At 41.2% G+C, this 20,331-nt stretch overlaps 2 protein-coding genes across 2 annotated transcripts; both read right to left on the reverse strand.

Moving 5' to 3' along the window:
- Nucleotides 1-259: 259 nt before the first annotated feature.
- Nucleotides 260-17,587, reverse strand: epg5 (ectopic P-granules autophagy protein 5 homolog (C. elegans)). Its single transcript, XM_079569891.1, has 46 exons — nt 17,393-17,587; nt 17,006-17,150; nt 16,299-16,910; nt 15,944-16,204; nt 15,672-15,870; nt 15,460-15,596; nt 15,274-15,378; nt 15,122-15,195; nt 14,920-15,028; nt 14,726-14,840; nt 13,742-13,892; nt 13,503-13,664; nt 13,275-13,432; nt 13,053-13,204; nt 11,965-12,105; nt 11,713-11,874; nt 11,513-11,635; nt 11,172-11,434; nt 10,954-11,094; nt 10,464-10,608; nt 10,165-10,362; nt 9,966-10,073; nt 9,775-9,897; nt 9,536-9,702; nt 9,227-9,463; nt 9,029-9,152; nt 8,787-8,931; nt 6,188-6,359; nt 5,928-6,090; nt 5,705-5,847; nt 5,472-5,628; nt 4,771-4,965; nt 4,478-4,691; nt 4,246-4,388; nt 3,951-4,158; nt 3,797-3,872; nt 3,580-3,683; nt 3,314-3,489; nt 2,805-3,011; nt 2,517-2,726; nt 2,304-2,448; nt 1,989-2,231; nt 1,700-1,913; nt 1,405-1,623; nt 1,197-1,311; nt 260-1,118 (listed from the first exon to the last, which is right to left on the reverse strand). The coding sequence occupies exons 2-46, from the start codon at nt 17,057-17,059 to the stop codon at nt 930-932; spliced, it is 7,659 nt and encodes a 2,552-aa protein (XP_079426017.1). The 5' UTR covers nt 17,060-17,150; nt 17,393-17,587; the 3' UTR covers nt 260-929.
- A 442-nt stretch (nt 17,588-18,029) lies between these two features.
- LOC306973434 (protein limb expression 1-like) lies at nt 18,030-19,862 on the reverse strand (the record flags this gene model as incomplete). The annotated part of the gene is made up of 6 exons (XM_079570357.1): nt 18,030-18,410; nt 18,488-18,565; nt 18,821-18,916; nt 19,031-19,171; nt 19,478-19,677; nt 19,787-19,862. The coding sequence occupies 6 exons, from the start codon at nt 19,860-19,862 to the stop codon at nt 18,063-18,065; spliced, it is 939 nt and encodes a 312-aa protein (XP_079426483.1). The 3' UTR covers nt 18,030-18,062.
- Nucleotides 19,863-20,331: the final 469 nt, after the last annotated feature.

Consider the following 20,331-nt stretch of genomic DNA (forward strand, 5'->3'; position numbering starts at 1 on the left):
TATAACTGACCGTATCCTCTACACCACTTTCAATGTTTTTGAAGTCCTCAGAACAGGCCGTTCTTACCACCTCCTCTCTTGTACTATTTTGGTAACCATAGAAACCACAGTTGCCTGAAAATTCTCAAAACTGACAGCTTTTGTGTCAAATAAGGCAGATGGATCACATACGGTACTCATCAACCATTTAGTTGATCTTCCATGTCCCATACACTAATAACTCAAAATCTGTAAAGAATAAAAGCACAGACGAGTAGAGTACATGGTCAAAACTTTAAGTTGATTGGACAAAAATAAATAGACCAGATCTTTGGTTGAAAACAAACAAAGAAAGCACTTCTGGATATACATTAGCCAAAAAAAATAATTCAGGCAGCCACTGCTTTCAGACGTTTGTGCACATGATAAAACTATTAAGTCAAGTTTGTCGTCCGATGCAGCCAGGCAATAATCTTAAAATTTGTATAACAAACATACACCAGCTAAAATGATTTCAGCAATGCAAAAAAGGCAAAACATGTTGATAGAGTTGAAAGATAGACCCTTAATAATTAGTCAGAATGTTATACAGATAAAACATGGTTCCCATTTCAATTATGTGCTGTACAACCATATATCAAAGAGATGTAAGAGAGCCATAGGCATATTCACAAAGCAAAAGGCTTTAGAATGACGAAACATGGCAAAATACAAAAGAAAATATGACATTCACAAGATAGAACAAACATTACTTTTCTAGTTTTGGAAGTGTGGTTGGTTATACTTGATTGATCAAGGCTTAAATTCAGCCATTTTTAATATGCAAGAAAACGTCATGAGTAATGAGGCTCATTACTTTTTCTGACCAGTGTTAACACATGGCAACAATATGCTCCAAAAGAGTCTGTCTGTGATGAACAACCTCGGTTCATGGCTTTAGTGAGACACAGTCACAGTTTGTGGATTATGTGTAGGTATTTGACGTCAGGATATAAAAGGTTGACTAACAGTGCCAGCAGTCGAGGTCCGTCCTTGAGACAATGTCCCTGGTAACGGATGAACTGAGCAGCTTTTCGCACACAGTCCTCAAATTCAGAATAGTACTTATTGCTTGGCAGAGCTTCCAATGTATCCAGAGCCTGCAATTACAAATACACAACTTGTATTATGTTCACAGACAACGGCAGAAAACACAGTTGTAAATCACTGCCACCCACTTGTTGTGCTTTCACAGAAAGCTGCAGTTCAGCAGTGGGTTGAAGTCGCAGCTCCGACTCTGATGGCACTTGAACTGAGAGGAACAGCGAGAGACACCGTACCACCACTCTGAATCTGGAGATACAAAGGGTATTTTTTTCTTATTTTTCCCCTGTTTATTTGAACCATTAAATTGGTGATAATGCAGAAAAAAAAATATTTACACACCTGTTAGAAACTGGAGACCTCTTTCCAAGACCTATAGCTCCAAGCAACCCAGAGTTTAAACGCTCCTCTCCCATCTGAAGTAACCTTGTTTGCAGCCTCAACAGACCCAAAACAACACCTGACACCTCACCATTTCCTGCTTGAGGCTGCAGCTGCTCAGCCGACAGACTGAGGGTCTTGTGCCACCAAAGAAACAGTTTGGCCTCATCGCCTGGTCCACTGTTGAGTAGAATTACTGTTTCACTGAAGTGCCAATAATGAAGAACATATATAGGGGAGATAGAGACGGCCGAACCTGGGGAACACCTGAGAGGTCCATGTGTTGAGCAAAGCCAAAATCCTCCTCTCATTGGCTGCAGTGCATTCACTGTTTAGGCGCTGGAGGATGAAGGCATAGAGGGTAAGGAAGCTACCCCCTGATTGGCTCTCAGAAAGGAAGTCATCCATTGTGAGCTCAGGCACCTGTAGAGATGCCAAGACAGGACCCCATCCCACAGATTCCTCTTCAGCTAAAAAAGCAGAAAGTACATAAAGATAAAACCGCCTTGACAGAAACGTCATAGTTATTAGATTGAACAACAAACCGTGATTAAAGTAAGCATTGATGCAGGCCTCCATAATGCGAGTCATGTGCCTGACTGAAGCCAGACACCTTGAGCAGGCTGTAAGAAGTGGTAGAACAGGAAAGCAACTTCCCTTCCTGTCCAGCCAAATAATGACATGGCCAGCTAGGGCCTCTCCTGTTGAGACGCCTACACCATTAAGCACAGTCAATGCATCGCTAAACAGGTTGCAGAATGCCATGTGTCGCTGCTCCAAGCCCGTCTCTACAAAGTGAAAAAATATGAATGAGCGTCTAATTATAAAAATAGGCACAGATTAGGATAAAAAAGGGTGACCTGGTGGGTTGAAAGTGACAGTGCCTTCTAACAGCGTGTCAAGCTGGGTCTCCAGATTGCTCAGAGTAATGCTCCCTCCTTGTTCCAGAGTGATTAAGGACTGAACACACCAACGTACATATGCTCCTGCCTTCAGAGTCTCCTCCTATACACAAAAAACATTAGGTACGCAGATGTATTAAACATAAAAAAATATTCATGGGTAAATCTCACCATATGTGGCTCTGCACCGTGGCTATGGTGCAGCCCAGCAGCACTACGCAATAATTTAAGCAATAGCTGAGGCGCAGAATCAGGACTGAGAAGGAGAGAAGGAGGGTAGTGGGTGCTGACATATCCCAGAATGCCTTGGTAGGAAGACAGATCCAAGCGGTGCCATGGCAATGATGTGGATTGGACCAACAAACTAAGCAGTGGTGAATCCTACAAAGTAATGACAATGGACAAATAATGAAATATTGAGTCATTCAGGCTTGACATGTAACAGAACTAGATGCTTACTTGATGACTTAGAAGGTGCTCTTCTTTTGCAAGGAAAACCAGCATGTACAGAAGATAGACGAGCATGGTGTGCGATTCCTTTTGAGCGTCTGGAGTCAGGGATGGATACGGGGATTGAAGGTGTTCACTTAAGACACTGACCCAATTCACTTGACATAGAACTTCTCCCATAAACAGAAAGCAACTTTTGGGACTCCCTCTCTCCACCTATTGGTTTAAGGAAAACAAGATAATTGCTCAAAACAAAGAATTTAAAATAACTTCCCATCTTAACCTGTAATCATTAAACGCATAGATATAAAAAACAACTATGTCGATATGTGAGTGGTGGTCTATTTTCGATAGGAATCTAATTAAGACGAGTGACTTAGAATTATTGGAAATGGCTCTAATAATAGAACCTGGGAACCTTAGGTGATGGCTCAAGTTAGCCAGCAGCCTGATATTATGCAATTTCTAAATGTGAGTCATGTTGAAGGTTAGGGGGCATGCGTCTGTTGGCGTCTCACATTGAAGAGCTGCTCCATGAGCTGAGTGTCTGGGTGCAGGTGTCTCCAGGGAAGGCTGTGGAGGTGTGTGTGATAGAGGTAGAGCAAGTATTCAGGCGTCCGGGGGGCAGTGCAGCTCTCACAATACTGCATCAGACACAGCCAAAGGGCACCTCTCTGCCCAGGGAGCAAACGATCTGCAAAGCAACAACATTTACAGTGAAGAAAGTTAACACACAGAAAGTCCTTTCATAGCTGGATGTGACATTTGATTGCCGAGTCCCTACCTCTGAATTTGTGGTGCAAAGTCTCGGTCAGTTGAGTGTAAAGTCCAACCAAAACACCTGCAAGATTTGCATCAGTTTCCAACCAGGGGTAACACTTAACATTACTGAAATAAACAAACAAAACACAAAATGTTTAATTGATGCAAGCAGAATTTGTTCCATTTAGACACATTTACACATAAACCAAGCTTCTAATTCTGACAACAACTATTATTACCTGCCATCTTCAGTATCCAAAGGAAAGATCCAAGGCCTAAATAACTTGACAATCTTATTGTGTAAGTTCTGCAAAGCTAAAGGAAGAAAATCCCCATTTTTAGTGAAAGATATCATTAAGTAAATAGTATGGGTGATATATGTTTATTTAGTACCTTTTAAAGTTTTCATGCTGCCCACTGATTCTCTGGCACAATTACTTAACTGTGTATTGATTAAACAACCAATCAAATGTTCCCAGAAGGACTCGATATCAGAAATGTAGGGAGTCCACGCCGGAAAAAGACCAAAACTGCGAAGATCATTTTTACTGAGGCGACTTCTTTGAAAATATTCACTGAGCCATTCAATAGTTTCATCCACCTGTGAAGCACATATTCAACCTCAAAACTGGACATTAAAAAACTATGCACAGCAAAACTCCTTTACCACACTGCAAACACCCATTACCTGCTGAGGAGAGAGGCTGATGGGGGATCTATAAGCAGAGGCTTGTTCATCCTTGGTTTTCTTATTGCGTAATGACGGCAGACAGCCCAGCACACGCATTGTCTCCTTCCAGCACTCTGGACTTAGTAATTGCTCTGATGAGCCTGAGGAAACACATAGGCACACATGCTCATTCATCGAGATTTAACTGTATTTAGCAAAACAAGAAAAGTTTGAAAAAAAACCCACATACTTTTCATAAGCAGACGCAGGCAGTCACTGTAGTGGTCGGGAAAATGATGGCGTAGAATCAAGGTCCAGTGTTTAGTGAAAACATGAAATGGTGTAAGAAGTTCATTTTCAGGGTCTCTGCCACACACACACAGAGCACCGTGGACCAACTCCAGCAAACGCGTCCTCTCCGAAAAAACTGGATTTGCTTCAATGAGCCACTGGATTAGGTCGAACTGACAGGAAGGAGAGGGAAATGCACTACTGATGTTCATATTGTGAGGCAATAATAAGCTGTGTTTATGAAGAACTAACCTTAGTGAGCAGCATGAAAATGACATCTGTGGTGTCCAAGTGGAGGGAAGTCACAACATCTTGGTACAAAAAGACAAGCTGATCAGGTGCAGAGTTGGGCGTAAAGAATGGAGAAATGAGAGGACACAGACGTCTTTGCTCCAGGATGGTTTTGAGAACACGGCCACACTCTGCTGCATTGCCCTGGATAAACACCTACAAACCAAGTCAGTATTAAAACAGTAGAGCTGGGTCATGTATAGATAGATATAGACTTTAGAATGAGTTGTCAATAGGGCACAATCAAGAAAACATTAAAAAAATATTGAGTATAATCTAAATGTAAAGGTCACTGGCTATTGGCTAAATCTGGGGGTATAGTTTATACACAGTCAAGAATAATTATTTGAGTTTCTGTGCTTATTATGAGCCAGTTGTTCAGAATTGATGCCCCTTGGAATATGTACAGTATGTGTGTGTGCGTGTGTGTGTACTCGTAGGGACCAACAGAGTGAGGACCTCCACGAGTTTTAGACCAACAGACTGAGGACAGTTTTTCAAAGTGAGGACATTTTGGCTGTTTTGGGCTGTTTTAGGGTTAGCGTTAGAATTGGGTTTAGGTTAGGATTAGGATTAGGGTCTGGGTAATACATTATGTCTATGAGCGACCTCACAAAGATGTAGCCGCAAGTGTGTGTGTGCGTGTATGAATGGCAGCGCACCTGTCCCAGTATTTCTACACAGGAAGAGAAGTACTGCCGCGTTGGGGGATGCCGCAGTGTATCTTCACAGACAAAGGAGACCGCCTGGTAGAACGCGGTCACACCAACATGCTGCACGGTGGGTGATTTCTGCGCCTTGTACAAATTCACCAGAGCCCTGAACACAATGTGAACTTATACAAGTCATCACAGATTTTAGTTTACCGCGTTCTCCTGATTAAATCTTTACTAACGTGATGAAATTCTCTGTGTGTACTGCCGCCTGGGCCAAACTCTGCTGAGGTGGGGCCATGGCGTCCGTCTGCAGCTTCTTGATATCCCGACGCAGTGATGCTATCTGAACATGCACCGCTTCTTGTTTCTGAAGTCGTTCACACTGCAAAGGTTTTACAGATAATACAGTTATAAACACATTTCATTTCAGTCAGGCATTCAGTACTAGAGTTATGCTCATACAGTAACGGTGATATTAGCGGGTCCCTGGCATGGTTGGCCCCCTTTCCCTTTGCATTCAAGGGGCATAGTGATTTGCTCCGGTCGGTTTTTATACAACAGCGGGAGACTCTCAAGTAGCTCTAGCTCCAATGCCACCTGTTGGGCTTCACAGGACACTGCAAGTCTATTATCGAACAAAATAAATAAATAAAGGTAATCAAAACGCTCTATACTGAAAGCATAAGTGTTTAGAGTTTGTGTTGTAGGTAGTTGTAGTGTACCTGGCTTGGTCTTGTAAAATGCGAAGATCCCATTGTAAGAGTTCAGCAGCAGCTTTTGAGTCTGTGAGACATCCTGCTGGAATATCCGCCACTGGCACCTTCTGCTGTTGTAGCTCTGGAGCCGGGTGTGGGATTGGGTGCTTTTGCAAGTTGGCTAATATACGTTCCTTGGCTGTAAAACAAGAGAGAAACATGAACTTCCACTTCATAAAACCAGCATTTCACACAGTGCGTTTACATCCATGTGCCCAATTTGTGCTTAAATTAACCTCTTGCCCCCCGAGCACATTTTCTCCACTTCAGTTTTACCCAAATGTAAAAGCTTCTCCACTGGTGCTTACAGCCTTAAGACCTACAAAACTCGTGACTTCTTTGTTGCGTTGTCACTGCGTTTTTGGTGACATTTTATTGACCATTTTTGTCGTGTTTTTGTCTCTTTTTTTGGTCTGGTTGCTTTTTTGTAATTTGCCATTTGTTTGTGCTTTTTTATTGTGTTATTGTAGCTTTTCCGGCAAGTTTTTGTCGCTCGAGTGGCTCTTTTGTTTGCTTTTTGTTCATCACTTTTTAATCTCGCTTTTGTCACTTGTATGTTGTCTTTATGTTGCTCTGGTTTTGTTGTTGTATTTTCATACTTGTTTTTGTCACTGTTTTGACACCTTGTTTAAGAAGCTTTTAGATTTGGGAAACCAGTGAGGGTTAAAGGGACTATACAGAATGTAAAAATGGTAAAATTATCTAATTTCCTCCCCCTAAATGTTTCAACAATGTCCTAAGGTGTAGAATGAGCCCAGACCTGTTCACCACGACTGCCTCTAAAATCCTGCAGTGTCACTCAAAAAGGTGTCACTTCGGTCCGAATTGCCTTCATGCATGCACTTAATATAGAAGGTGCAGTTACACGTATGACCTGAGGTGGCAGTAGTGAGTATAAAATGGTTAACCTACATCTTTTGTCATACTTGACTAAACGGTCATATTTCCCACATCTATAACATATGTACCATGCCTCTCGAAAGTGTTCATACACCTTGAACTTTTGCACATTTTGTCATCTTTACAACCCTAAACATAAAGATTTTATTTTGATTTTTTTACTGAATGTTCACACACAAGTAACCGACAACTGTGAAGTGAAAGCAAAATGATACATGATTCTGTTATTTTTCAAAAAATAGAAAACCGAAAAGTGGGGCGTGCATAAGTATTCATACAGCATTAGCACATGTAGTGCATGTAGAGACTGACATTTTAGCCCATTCCTCTTTACAAAACAACTCAAGCTCTGTCACATTAGAAGGAGAACGTTTGTGAACAACAGTTTTCAGATTATTCCACAGATTTTCAATAGGATTTAGGTCAGGACTTTGACTGGGCCATTCTAACACATTAATATGTTATTTTTAAATCATTCCATTGTAGATTTATCTTTGTGTTTAGGGTCATTGTCCTGCTGAAGGTGAATCTCCGCCCCAGCCTCAGTTCTCTTGCTGACTCCAGCAGGTTTTCCTCCAAAATGTCCCCGTATTTGCCTCCATCCATTTTCACAACTATTCTTACAATCTCCCCAGTCCCCGCTGAGGAAAAGCAGCCCCACAGCATGATGCTCCCACCCGTATATTTGACACTGGGGATGGTGCACTCAGGACGATGAGCAGTGTTAGGTTTGCTCCATACATAACGTTTTGCATTTGGGCCAAAACATTTTTCTCTCATCTGACCAAAGCTCCTTCTTCCACATGGAGCTGTGTCCTCCATATGACTTCTAGCAAACTTCAAACAGGATTTCTTATGGCCCCCTTTCAATAATGGCTTTCTTCTTCCACTCGTCCATGAAGGCCAGATTTGTGAAGATACGACTTATAGTTGTCCCATGTACAGATTCCCCCAGCTCAGTGGCAGGACTTCACAGCTCCTCCAGAGTTATCTTGGGGCACTTGGTTGTATTTCTTACCAGTGCTCTCCTTGTTTGATGTAATATTTTATGTGGATGACCACGTCTTGGTAAGTTGGCAGTGGTGCTATACTCTTTCCATTTCCCAATGATGGATTGAACGGAGCTCCGTGAGATGTTTAAATCTTGGGAAATCTTTGTATAACTTAACGCTGCTTTAAACTTCTCCACAGCTTTATCCCTGACCTCTCTGGTGCTCCTTGTGCTCCTTGAGAGTAGATTACACACAGGTGGCCTCTATTTAATGGTTAGGCCAAGGTGTGAACATTGTGTCATCATTAGGAATTTTATAAAGGCAATTTAATGCAGTCAGAAAATGCTGTATGAATACTTATGCACGCCCCACTTTTCACTTTTCTATTTTTTGAAACACAACAGAATCATGTATCAATTTGCTTTCACTTCACAGTTGTCTGTTGCTTGTGTGTGAACGTTCAGTAAAAAAATCAAAATAAAATCTTTATGTTTAGGGTTGTAAACATGACAAAATGTGCAAAAGTTCAAGGTGTATGAATACTTTCGAGAGGCACTGTACATATATAGTACATATGTTTGTAACATCATTTTTAGACAGAAAGGTTTAACAAAACAAACACAGAAACAACAACAACACTATACCTATACTTCAATGATCTTGTGGCTTCATACCATTACTGAAGCTTGTGTAGTCAGGCAGACTGTGGCTTTGTGCTTGGAGAAAGCTCGGTTCGCTCTGCACATTTTCCCACAATGACAGAACCTCCATTCCATCGTACTGCAGACGCTCTTGGTCCAGAAACTCAAGCCATAATACCTAGACGGAAACATACCAAAACATGACTTTAATATTTTTAAAATCATATAATCTGAGTAGTTCCCTGAAAAACATATATATGCAAGGCACTACTCACTTGTTGGCGCTGCATTACTTGTGCCAGTCTGTGGGGTTCATACTCAGGAGGAAGCGAAGGCAGGTAAACCTCCTGTTTTTGCAATGTCTCATCATCCAGCCATAAAGTAAATACTCCAAACAACCTGTGGAAATTGAGGTCAGATGTCGATCAGCTTCACGTCCTTGTGTCCAAAACATTTTAAATGCAATGCTGTACCTGACGAGCTCTGAGTGAAGCTTGGGCGAGGTCAGGTAAGGCGGTTGAAGATTGCCTGGACTTTCGTCACCTTGACTGTCTGTTGATGGTGTTAATGGAGGGGGGACTCTGAGGGCTTGACTTGCAGCATGGTGAAAATCTGACACTTCTTGAATCTTGTTTCTTAAATCTTTGAGAAGAGCAATTTGAGAAGACGTGTGGAAGAATCTCCGCCCGATGCATCCACCGGCAATGAGCCTGTCGCAAAGAATGTACTGATTTATTTACAGGCTGTGGCTTTTTAGGGGGTAAAGGTTATGTGAGTCATACCCATACTCCGGCCCAGGCTGTCGGAGGTAAAGCTGCAGGAACTTCTGCCACACCAAAGGAAGGAGGGGGTGGTCTGGTGGAGTAGCTATGGCCTGACAGGCCCAACGATAAATTTGCATTCGCTGCAGAGACGGGGTAACAGGCAACTTGAGCCTTTGCTGCGCCTTCTGGCTCAGAAACAAACATCAGTGATATAGGACAGTACCATTTAGCGGATTGTATTTTCATCTATACTGTACCTTCCAGGCTTGTTCTGGAGAAATGGTGAGATCTGCAAGAAGCTCTTGTTCGACACATCTTCTGAGTTGGGAATCTTCTTCAAACACACCCTCCATATTTAACACAAGCCAAGCAAACCACACCTATACATGCACACAGAGAGGATGCTGTTTATAAATGTTCCGAAATGATGCACTGATCTTAACATTACCTCTGCACTCAATGAAAGGCCTTCAATAAAGGAAGGAGTTGCATTCCCAGAAAACCAGCCAACAATAGAGGAAAGCAGTCCTCGCTCTCCATGGAAACCTAAGGCAGTCTGAAATATCCAATTGATGTGGTTAAAAAGGTATCAGACAATACAGATGCACAATTAATGGGCGCCATTATGAATTCTCAATAACTTCTACCTTGTACTGTTGATACAGCAGTTTCTGTACACACTCCTCCTGGTGGTGGGTGAATGCAGCACAGCAGATTTGATCCATGAGGAAAAGGACTGTTTTGTCCCTGTACCACACATTTTGCTGAGTCAACAGGCCAACCCAGAACTCCAACACTGCTGCAGCTCCAACACGACCAGGTCGAGAACTCTCTACAATATGGCTCTGTAACATTGAATAATTAATTAAAAAGGGCAGTTAAAAAGGGCAGTTAAAAAGGGCGTTTTGAGAACAAAATGCATATTTAATACAATAGTGTGACAAACCTGTATGACACTGTTTAACAGCCGGACATTGTCTCCATAAGTGGTTCCCGTGAACAGAGGCGCCACTCTGTGTGTGACTTGCTGCGTGACGCCTTGAGGACAAACACTGTCGTACTGCAAGAACGTTTGTATGCAACTTACAAACCTACAATTAATCCAAGGGAAAGTAAGACAGAATTAAGACAAGCTATAAAACATTATTTTTGAACCTAAAGATTTATAACATACTGTCATCTTGCTAAAATAAAGGCCTGTGTCCTTTTTTGGCAAAAGTTTAATTTTTTCATTTTACTCTCCAAACAATGCTGTATCTTTAGGCGTCACTATTCATGTCCTCAGATAATTAGAATACTGTAGTTACAACCAAAAAAAGAATCATCTAATTCCTCTCCATGAGAATCCTAAAATGTTTTGTCGATTTTCACCAAAACTTAAAAATATGACTTGAGCCATTATTTTAACAACGTGACGACATGCAAATTATTTTTACTGGGAGTTGTTCAGCAGGTAGAAGCTGAGGTGGTAAGTTGGGGGTAAGATGTTGTCCAGCAGATGCACAGCCGCTCTCAAATGGCGAGACTGAATCAGATTTTTCAGCAAACTGACCCCGTCGGTGCAAAAAGTCTCCAAACTGACAGTAAACAAAGCAATGACATAATTTAACTTTTTACTTCATATTTATGGTTATATCACACATTTCCTACAAACCTATGTCCCACTGTCATCATGGCAATAGACAGATAGCCTCCAATGGGGAGCCCTGATTTTACAGCTCGGAGAACAGGGTGCATGCTGGGAGTGTGAGTCAGTTCTGGAGGTGGATTTGAGGCTAAAGCCGGGACTGACCAGGCTCCTTTAGGCGTCTGGGCATTTCCATGGAGTTTCAGCCTAAGTAGAAGCTGCCATGCCCATTGGCTGAAAGACGCTTCAGGTGACACACCCAAACGAAGGACACTTGCGAGATAAGATACCTGAACAACAGGAGACAAAAACACTTAGCAATTTCTGTTGTTTTGTACTAGAAACTTTCAAATATCAACTAGTGACACCTGTTTAATGCCCTCTGATATGAGGCTGGTATACGCTTTATCAGTAAGGTACTTTTGATAGGCTTCAGCCACCAACAATGCAACCTCACTATGGAGAGAGGAAGGCAAGGCCAGTCTTCCATCCTTTGACAAAAGAAGAAAATGCTTAACACTCTTAATATGATCAAAGTACGATCATAAATATATTCTTAAGACACTACCTGTGTGTAACCCCAGTTGAGACCTTCAAGTATGACACATGCCAGACGGTTTTCTACAGAGGAGAGCGGATGTTGAAGAAGCCAGCTACCAATGACACAGATCTCCTCTGGACAAGGCTGCCAGAGGCTTAAGGGCAGTTCTTTGAATAAATACAGTGCCACCTTCAACACAAAAAAAATGCAAAATGAATGAAAGGCTGTTCATTTGAAGAGCCAGGCACGTGGCACACAGGAGGACGTGCCAATACCAACCATTCCCACTGTTTGTATGGTGTCTCTTAGCCTCTCCAGCAGTACAGAGATAATAAAGGGATGTGCTGTGGCTATGGCAGCAAGGAGCTCTCGTCCCACTTTAGAATACATCTCTCTCGTAGACGTGCTGACATAAGACACCTGTTAACGGAGGATTGATGTTACAAATATCATTGTCAAATACAGTGAAACAAAATACACACCCCTAGAATGGACCAAACTTTAAAGACACATTGCACAACATTTTACACCCGGTAAAAACAATAAAATACAAATATTTATTTCAGTGGGGGTGGTGAAAAATATCATCTCTCCTTAGACCTTAATGGTAACTTTGCTGGGAGCGGGATATTCGATCGTCTCCATGGTGATGCTGCTTTGAACCACTAGCAGCCAAACTGTAGGTTTTCATATATGAGCTCTTTTCCAAATGCTTTACTTTGATAACTCATTGGAACAGCACTGTCAAAGTCTAGCTGGTTTTGTTATGCACAACAAACATTTGTTTGCATAATAACTGTGAATGTTCCGCAACGTGGCTTATAAGGAACAGGCCAGAGTTTAGACGAGTTGATGCAAAGACCAAAGATGTTGTTAGCATTTAGCCTCTCCTCCTCTCATCTATGGGAGAAATGGGGGTGAAGTTAGAAGCGACCAAGCTCTTCCACATTTCCACTATTTAAATACCGCTACGTGAGCAGTTACACGATCCAAGTATAGTTACACAAAATTAAACATGTCGATTTTCTAAGGACATCGAAGGGCTCATAAGGTGTTATTATGCCTTCAATATAGTTCCCCTTTTCATCTGCTTAGAAAATCGAAGTGTTACATTTTATGTAACTATACTTGCATCGTGTAACTGCTCAGGTAACCGCATTTAAATAGTGAAAACGTGCAAGGGCTTGGTCATAGAGGAGAAGAGGAGAGGCTAAATGCTAACAACATCTTTGGGACCAGACAGGTACGCATCAACTCGTCTAAGCTCAGGTAAGAACATATCTCAGCATGGAAAAACGGTGGCCTATTCCTTTAAATGGCAGATTTTTTTTTTTTTGTATTTATTATTGACGACAGTATGATGGTACCTGGTAAATGAGCAGAGTTACTGTTGTAATGAAGGCACGGTCAATATGCTGCATGGGAGTGGCCATGTGTGCTAGTGCAGTGAGGAGGGAGATGCCGTCTGAGCTGTTGACTTCACAAAGCCACTGCTCGAACTGCTCCTGCTGCTTTGGATCTGGAATGACAACAATTTAAGGTTGGCATCAGAAGGTAGATTAGTTTATATGCTGGGTAGTGGAGTTTACCTCTTAGAGCCTGGATGCAGAAGTTTGTGTCTTTAGCGCAGGGACCCATTTCTTCACCTGCCGTTTCTGCACACTGCATCACATACAGGACCTTCCATAGCATTGAGCTGGACAGAGTACCATAAGGCAACTCTGACATAAACAGCCAAATGCCAAGTCTATGGGAAGAGCAAACACAAAGTAATGTCACATATTTAAGGTAAACAAACGAGTTGAGGAAATAACTACCTCTTGTTTCTGAGCACATGGGAAACAGCTCTGAGGAAAACATGATCATATTCCAGCTGTAACTTCTCCAGTGAAAGGGAATGCGCTTGTGAGTTGGATCCTTCTTGGCCAGTGATGCTCACATACTGGGCCCAGTGATCGCTAACATAGCACACTGTCATTCTGTAGAAATCCGCACACACACATGACATCAGTTTCAAAATCAAGATCCCCAAGTTATTCGTCCAACATGTACAAACCGTATAATGTGACCAATTCGTTTGACCAACTGTCTGTACCGTGCCCTGTTGTACGTTTGCAAACCAAGGGCCAGTATTTCAATGAGAGACGATGCAAAGGCAAACACACGCATCATTTTCTGACTGGAGCAGGCTTGTGGCTCATAAACACCTGGAATGAGAGGGAAATGAGTCAACTGAAGTTTTAACCTCTTAACCAGCCCCACCAGAACCAAGCAAATTTGATCCAGTTTGATATTACCCAAATGTCTTGAAAAAATAGCATAAAAAGAGCGACAAAACGAGAAGAAAATGGGGATGAAAACGCATCAAAAAGTGACAAAAAAAAGCCACATCAGAGCAACAACAAAGAGGCAAAAATCTCACAAAAACGACAAAAAAATCAACAAAAGAGCAACGAAAAAGCTACAAAAAAGTGTCAAAAATGCAATGAAAGTGCTGCAAAAAAGGGACAAAATGTCAACAAAATAGTGACAAAAATGTGATGAAAAGTGAAAAAAGTGACGACAACACGGCAACAACGTAAGGAAAAAGATCAGTTTAGATCCATTTTGTAGGTCTTGGCTTTGAATAAAAATAATGCTGTTTATATATATTATTTAAGTTTTCAATAACCTGTTTAATGTGTAATGTTTAATGTGTTTTTGGCGCACTGTCCCTTTAAGAGGGTCACCCCTGGGGGCCAGCCACACCCTATTTAAGACTGGCCATCTGGAGCTCTTCAGTAATTTGCTTGATGAAGGCCTCTGGACTGAAACGTTGACCTAATCCAAATAACTATTTTTGCAAGGTTAGCAGTGTGCGGGAAGCGTTATTTTTTTTATTATTACGCACTTGCCTCAAGTAATTCAAATGAGGCGCTGAACTGGCCTCTGTAAACTCTCTGGTCCAGGAGCTTTAAGATTTGGGTAAAGCCAAACTGGAGGAAATACACTTGATTAAGGCGGGTGGAAATGGTCATATACGGTGGTCATAAAAACACACCCGGTCTAGTCATCCCCAACATGTGGGAATAGAGCTGCTGGAAAGGAAACTGGTTGAGCAAAGCTATTAGATCTTCTTCACAAGGCAGCAGCCAACTAGTCTCTGGATCTTCATCCTAAAATACGAAACATTTCAGGATTAACCAGCAAAACATACCTCACAAGGGACAAAGTTATTTCTCCTCTATAACTTACCTCTTCCCCTCCTTCATCAACTAACGTCCAGTTACCAGACGCTGGATCAGACGATGTCATGGACTGGCTTTCACATGGCTTCATATGGCAGAGAAATTCTTCACGGTGTCTAGCGTAAAATAAAGACTCAAGTAAAAAAAGAAATGATATACTTTGAAATGTCAAAATCTGAGATAAAAAAAAAAAACTATCTCTTATTTACCTAGAAGGAGACATAAAAATGGCCAAGGCTTGCATGAAATTCTGCACTCCACTAGTGTTCCTCCAAACTTGAATCTGTAGTTGGTAGGAAGAAACTGATCTGATAAAAGAAGTCTACAATACAATACACAAGAAAGTCTTTTATAAACCAACCTGAAGAAAATGTGCAGCCCACTTTGCCACTCCGGCAGGGCAGCACAACAGATGGCACAGTAGATAAAGATGTTCTGATCCACCACTGTGTAGGAGGAAAGCAATCTGAAAGACAAGAAATAGGTACAATTAATAATCATATTGACAGAAGTGTAAATGGCCAAGAAAGGAAAAGATCATGTTTACCAGTCTTTCCAACCAATGATGAATATCTGACTGAAACTGTAAATCATCCAGGACTCTGCGTAGAAAACTAAACAAAACACTGATGGCCTCTTTCAAAGGTCGGAGAGATGTAGGCTGCGTCTGAGAACCAGAATAATCTACAAACAAGAAATATTTGGACTATTGTACTATTGCACAAGATGTTGAATGGAAAAGAAAATTAAGTTACACACCTTTCAAAATTTGATAGAGATAGGACTCCACTTGTAGACGGGACAGCAGAGCAGTGTAAGCATGCAAGGCCACTTTTTGATGAAGCAGCTCTCTACGGGTTTCAAGCTGTCTCTTTAGTTCAGCCAGCACATTTTCATTAAAGTCTGCTTGCTGAAATCTGTGGTATCCAGATACTTTAGACTGGTCTGCACACACTCCCTGTGGAAAAGAAATAATCAAAAGGTCATTAAAGTGTCACTGAATTATACTGCATGTGGTGTACTGTACACACCTGCAATGTGAGCTGCTCATCTCTGAAACTCCAGAGTCGATTCTGTGTGCTCTTGCAATCCGAGGAAAGAGTGTGCAGTTGAGCATGTGATTGAGTCAACTGTCTACGACAGCGCCAGTAATTCTGCAACAGTTCCATCAATTCATGGTTTTCTTGTCTAGCGAGAGCACAGAACTGGGTCGCACACATTTCCACACCTTCTAGCCATAATCGCAGGCCTCCAGCAGGCTCCCAGACACTTAACTGCTCAAGTGTGAAAGGCTGTGAAGATAATGTAATAAGGACATATGATTTGCTACACAACAATGGATTTACCAACATATTTTATATCTAATATACATAAAAAACAATTAACCTCAATTTCTGGAGCTGTTTTTGGTAACTCTGGATAGAGTTTGCTTCTAGGGATCTCTGTTACTGTTTCCATTGGTTGCAAACTTGGAGGGGAGGACTCTTGTTCTGCAAGGGCCAAAACGGCAGGACCTCTTCCAGATATTCTTAAGGCTTCATCACAGAAAGGTACTACATGCTGCTCTTCAAGAGTGGGCAGAGAAGGATACAGAGCAGAAACACATGGGGCAGTTGGAGTTTCATAAAGTGATGAGGTACATGTTTTACTCCATGGCTGCTCCTCTTTTTTCAACTCAAGTGCCTTTGGTGCAAGTTCAACCACTTGCTTTATCTTGTCAACTTCTTTTGAATTGTCACTGGGTTTCAACTCAGGCCCTTTAGCTGATAGATCCTCCTCAGAGTGCAACACTGGTGTGGAAGATGCTTGTGACTGCTGGTCAGATGACACATCTGAAAGCTTTTCCTTGATTTCCTGTGACTGTGCCTGTTCCTCCGGATTATCCTCTGCATGATGTGATGAGTCCAGAGGAATATCAGTAAAATCCAAAGTGGAGGTTTCATCAGTAACTTTTAGAGGTCTTTTTTCTTCCTGTGCTTGTTTTGGCGTCCTGGTCAGCTAAGATTGAACAGAGTGAAGTAATAAAATGTTGAGATTTATATTCACTAAAATGGGGTCAAGCTAACTCTGGAAAGAAACATGGAGTATTTTACCTGGGATTTTCCGCTGTTCTTTGTCTTTGTTTTCTTTGGCCTGACAGCCTCCATGTCTGATGTCAGCTGGTCGTAGCGTTAGCGTTGTAATAACATTCATATAATGTTGACGAGCTATTTTACAGCATCATTCGAACCAAGCAAACTACCGTAGATCAGACACAAACAAAAACAAGTCGATTAATCAGTCTGTTTTAGCCTGTGCTGCACAGAAAGAACTAGTAAACAAAACATCATGTCCGCGGGTTGACATCGGCAGACACAAGGAGAAAGCATCAAATTAAACGAATATAATTGTCGCAAAGACGGAGATATACGGGGAAAAGATAAACACGTCACAGCTGATAAACACCGCGTACACAATAATAAACAAACAGAAGCTCTTACAGCGTAGGCAATTCCGTTAGCAGGTTCCGCTGTTTCTTTTCATTTTTACATTAATCAGTCAGAGATATTCATCCACCGTCATATTAAAAATACACAAAATGACGCCAGTACTTCGCTGGTCCGCTGTCACCCTGATAGACCCATGGCTGTCATTTGTTTTGCTTTTTCCAGGAACAGCTTCGCAATCTATAGTCACGTGACATTTCCAGCTCTCGATGGGTGCCGAAGCGGTCCAATATAATAGTTTGTCAAAATAAAGTAATTGATCCTGTATTAAAAACCTATTGCTTTGAAGGACTACATATGAAGCTTCCAGGCGACCAAAATAATAATAATAATAATAATAATAATAATAATAATAGTAATAATAATAATAATAATAATAATAGTAATAATAATAATAATAATATATAACTATAGCTATATAACTACATAACTACATAACTATATATAAAATAGAACAGAACTACACACACACACACACACACACACACATGCACACGCACACACACACGCACGCACATATTATACATTATATAGCACAGTGTTAACATTGAAAACACGCCAAATGCTATCTTTTTATTATTTTTTATTTTAACCACTGAAGTCACAGGTACAACAGTAGTAATTATTGTGGGCTTGTCAATGTTTGATTGATTGTTTAGTGTTTTCATGAAGACGGACTGCAGGGTGGAGATGTATTGTGCTGTGAGTCATGGCTGCAGAGCCTGTATAAAGGAAGTTGTTCTTGTTGGTTTTTGTGACTAGGTTCTTGATCAGTCCTCAGTGTGGGGTGTACATATGCTTGACTCAAAGCCAAACTTAAAATTTCAGTCTTTTCTTTGTAAAAGCGCAGTTCCTGTCCTCTCCGTCGAGCTGAAACAAGTTCTCTTTGTGCCAAATGTAACTCCACCTCAATCCGTCCAGGGGATCGCTGTTCTCGGCCGAGCCAGTCCAGAGCCATACTGCTGCGCATGTACTCATTAAGTCCTTTTTGAGAGTAGTATGAAATCACACTCTGGAAAATTATGAGGAAACTGACATCAGTCAAATGAATAAAGAAACAAGCAGTATTATTACCAAAATGTAATTTACCTGACGAGAGTACCGTTTATCCCTCAGAGCCTTAAGAGTCCCATTCCAATGCAGCAACTGGAAAATGGTCATCATTTCCTTAAATAAAACATATATTTCATGGATAAAGATATATACATTTATTAGTTATTGCGGGAATATAGGAATCAATTTTAACATTACACGACACACACTTTATTTCTGCATCTGAACATCAATGAAAGGGATGCACATTGAGTTATTGATATGTATAAGCTTACATATGAATGTTTATTTAAACATATCTAAAAATTCAAAATTGATACTTGTACATGTAACTTTAAAATGTTTTATGATATGGGCTTTCTCCTTTACCTGGAACTGCAGCATTGTCTTCCCAATATAAGAGTGAAGCAGCAAACTGTAGGTTCCTAGACTGGTGTCTGAATTACTTGCATCCTCAACAGACATCTGGAAAAAATCAATATGAGCAGATCTAAATCCATGTGCAAGCTTGAAATTCTCTACAGACTAAATTTGAGACCAAATAAAAAGGTGTAATGCAGCATGTTGCAATCTACTCACAGTGCTGTCAGAGGCCGCCTGCTGCAAACTTTGCGTGATGAACTGAGAGGTGATTTGTCGACACGGCAGTTCATTCACCAGCGAGTTCATTAATGCAACACGGGCTGCATCCCTTCGGGCCTCCGCCTGAGTGTTGCACACCTGCATTGTTAAAGAACAACATTAGAAAGCAGAATAAAAGTCCATTTTTCAACATAGAAAATCTACATTACACTCTGTGGGATGGATTGTGTACAAAAAAAAGTAACTGCAAATATAATCTACTGAAACCAAAAGCTCTGAAACATCTAAATACATTTCTGATCATATTATTGGACAACATTTGTACAATTTTGCCAGATCAAATAAAAAAGACTGTGTGTTCTGCAGAATATAGGTAATAGTTAAATTAAACATCCTTATTAGAAAAGCCACAAAGATATTAGACCATAGAAAGCAGGTAAACACCTTGTAGTTACCAAAGCTGCTTCCCCCAGGCAGAGTCACATAGCAAACACAAGAGGACCCGGGTGAAGACTCGTACAGAAGCAGTCTGTCCGTCCTGCAGCCCGATTCTGGCGATAGATCTTCTGATTGAGTTGAGGAACTATTGGTTGGATTAATCTGCTTTTGCTCCCAGAAGTTGTGAAGCATTGCCACCACGTTCACTGCACACAAATCAATGTTAATCAGCTGTTGTGTAAGAACCAACACAAATTTGTCACCACGGTTAGAGTCAGTCATGTAGTTTTGTATGAAATAAGCCTTAATACTCACAATCAGTCAGTCTGGTATCTGTCTCCCAAAGTGACAGATATGACAGAACATTGTCTTCAACTTTATCTTCACTCATCTTTCTTCTGTGTTCAGCTTGTCATCGGTGTTACTTTTACTCCATGTCTTGCTCAGCTTCTTAACTTCAGATATTTATAAAACTCCACCATGAATTTATCAGAATTTATCAGGAATAGTGAAAGGCCAGTGGCACAGCTTTCTCTGCTCACTCCCACTTCTCTCTGCTGTGTGAACCACTCACTAGGGTTTCTCTTTTGAAGCGGACCACCTTTGTCACTCTCTGCCAATTAGCTTAGAGGGCCCCCTTACTCTTTCTCTACACACACACACACACACACACACACACACACACGCACACACACACACACACCAAGGTGCAGCACAGGAATGCCGCACCCCTCCCCATCAGCTATACAAATGGCTAATCCTTGAACAGCCAAATTGTTCAAGACCAGCAAAGACGTCCCCAAGTGGAACCACACTCTTTTTAAAGTAGTAAAATGTATGCAGTTCTGTTTTAGTTTGTA

Source organism: Gobius niger (genome assembly GCF_951799975.1).
Source record: "Gobius niger genome assembly, chromosome: 1".
NCBI lineage: Eukaryota > Metazoa > Chordata > Actinopteri > Gobiiformes > Gobiidae > Gobius > Gobius niger.

What these genes read in the sequence shown, in the direction of transcription:
- epg5 (XM_079569891.1), bottom strand. Translation starts at nt 17,059, where the DNA reads ATGGAGGCTGTCAGGCCAAAGAAAACAAAGACAAAGAACAGCGGAAAA. An exon ending in CTCCAGAACAAGCCTGGAAG is followed by an intron (nt 9,703 to 9,774) that starts GTACAGTATAGA and finishes TTTCTGAGCCAG; the next exon opens with AAGGCGCAGCAAAGGCTCAA. An exon ending in CTTCACTCAGAGCTCGTCAG is followed by an intron (nt 9,153 to 9,226) that starts GTACAGCATTGC and finishes CAATTTCCACAG; the next exon opens with GTTGTTTGGAGTATTTACTT.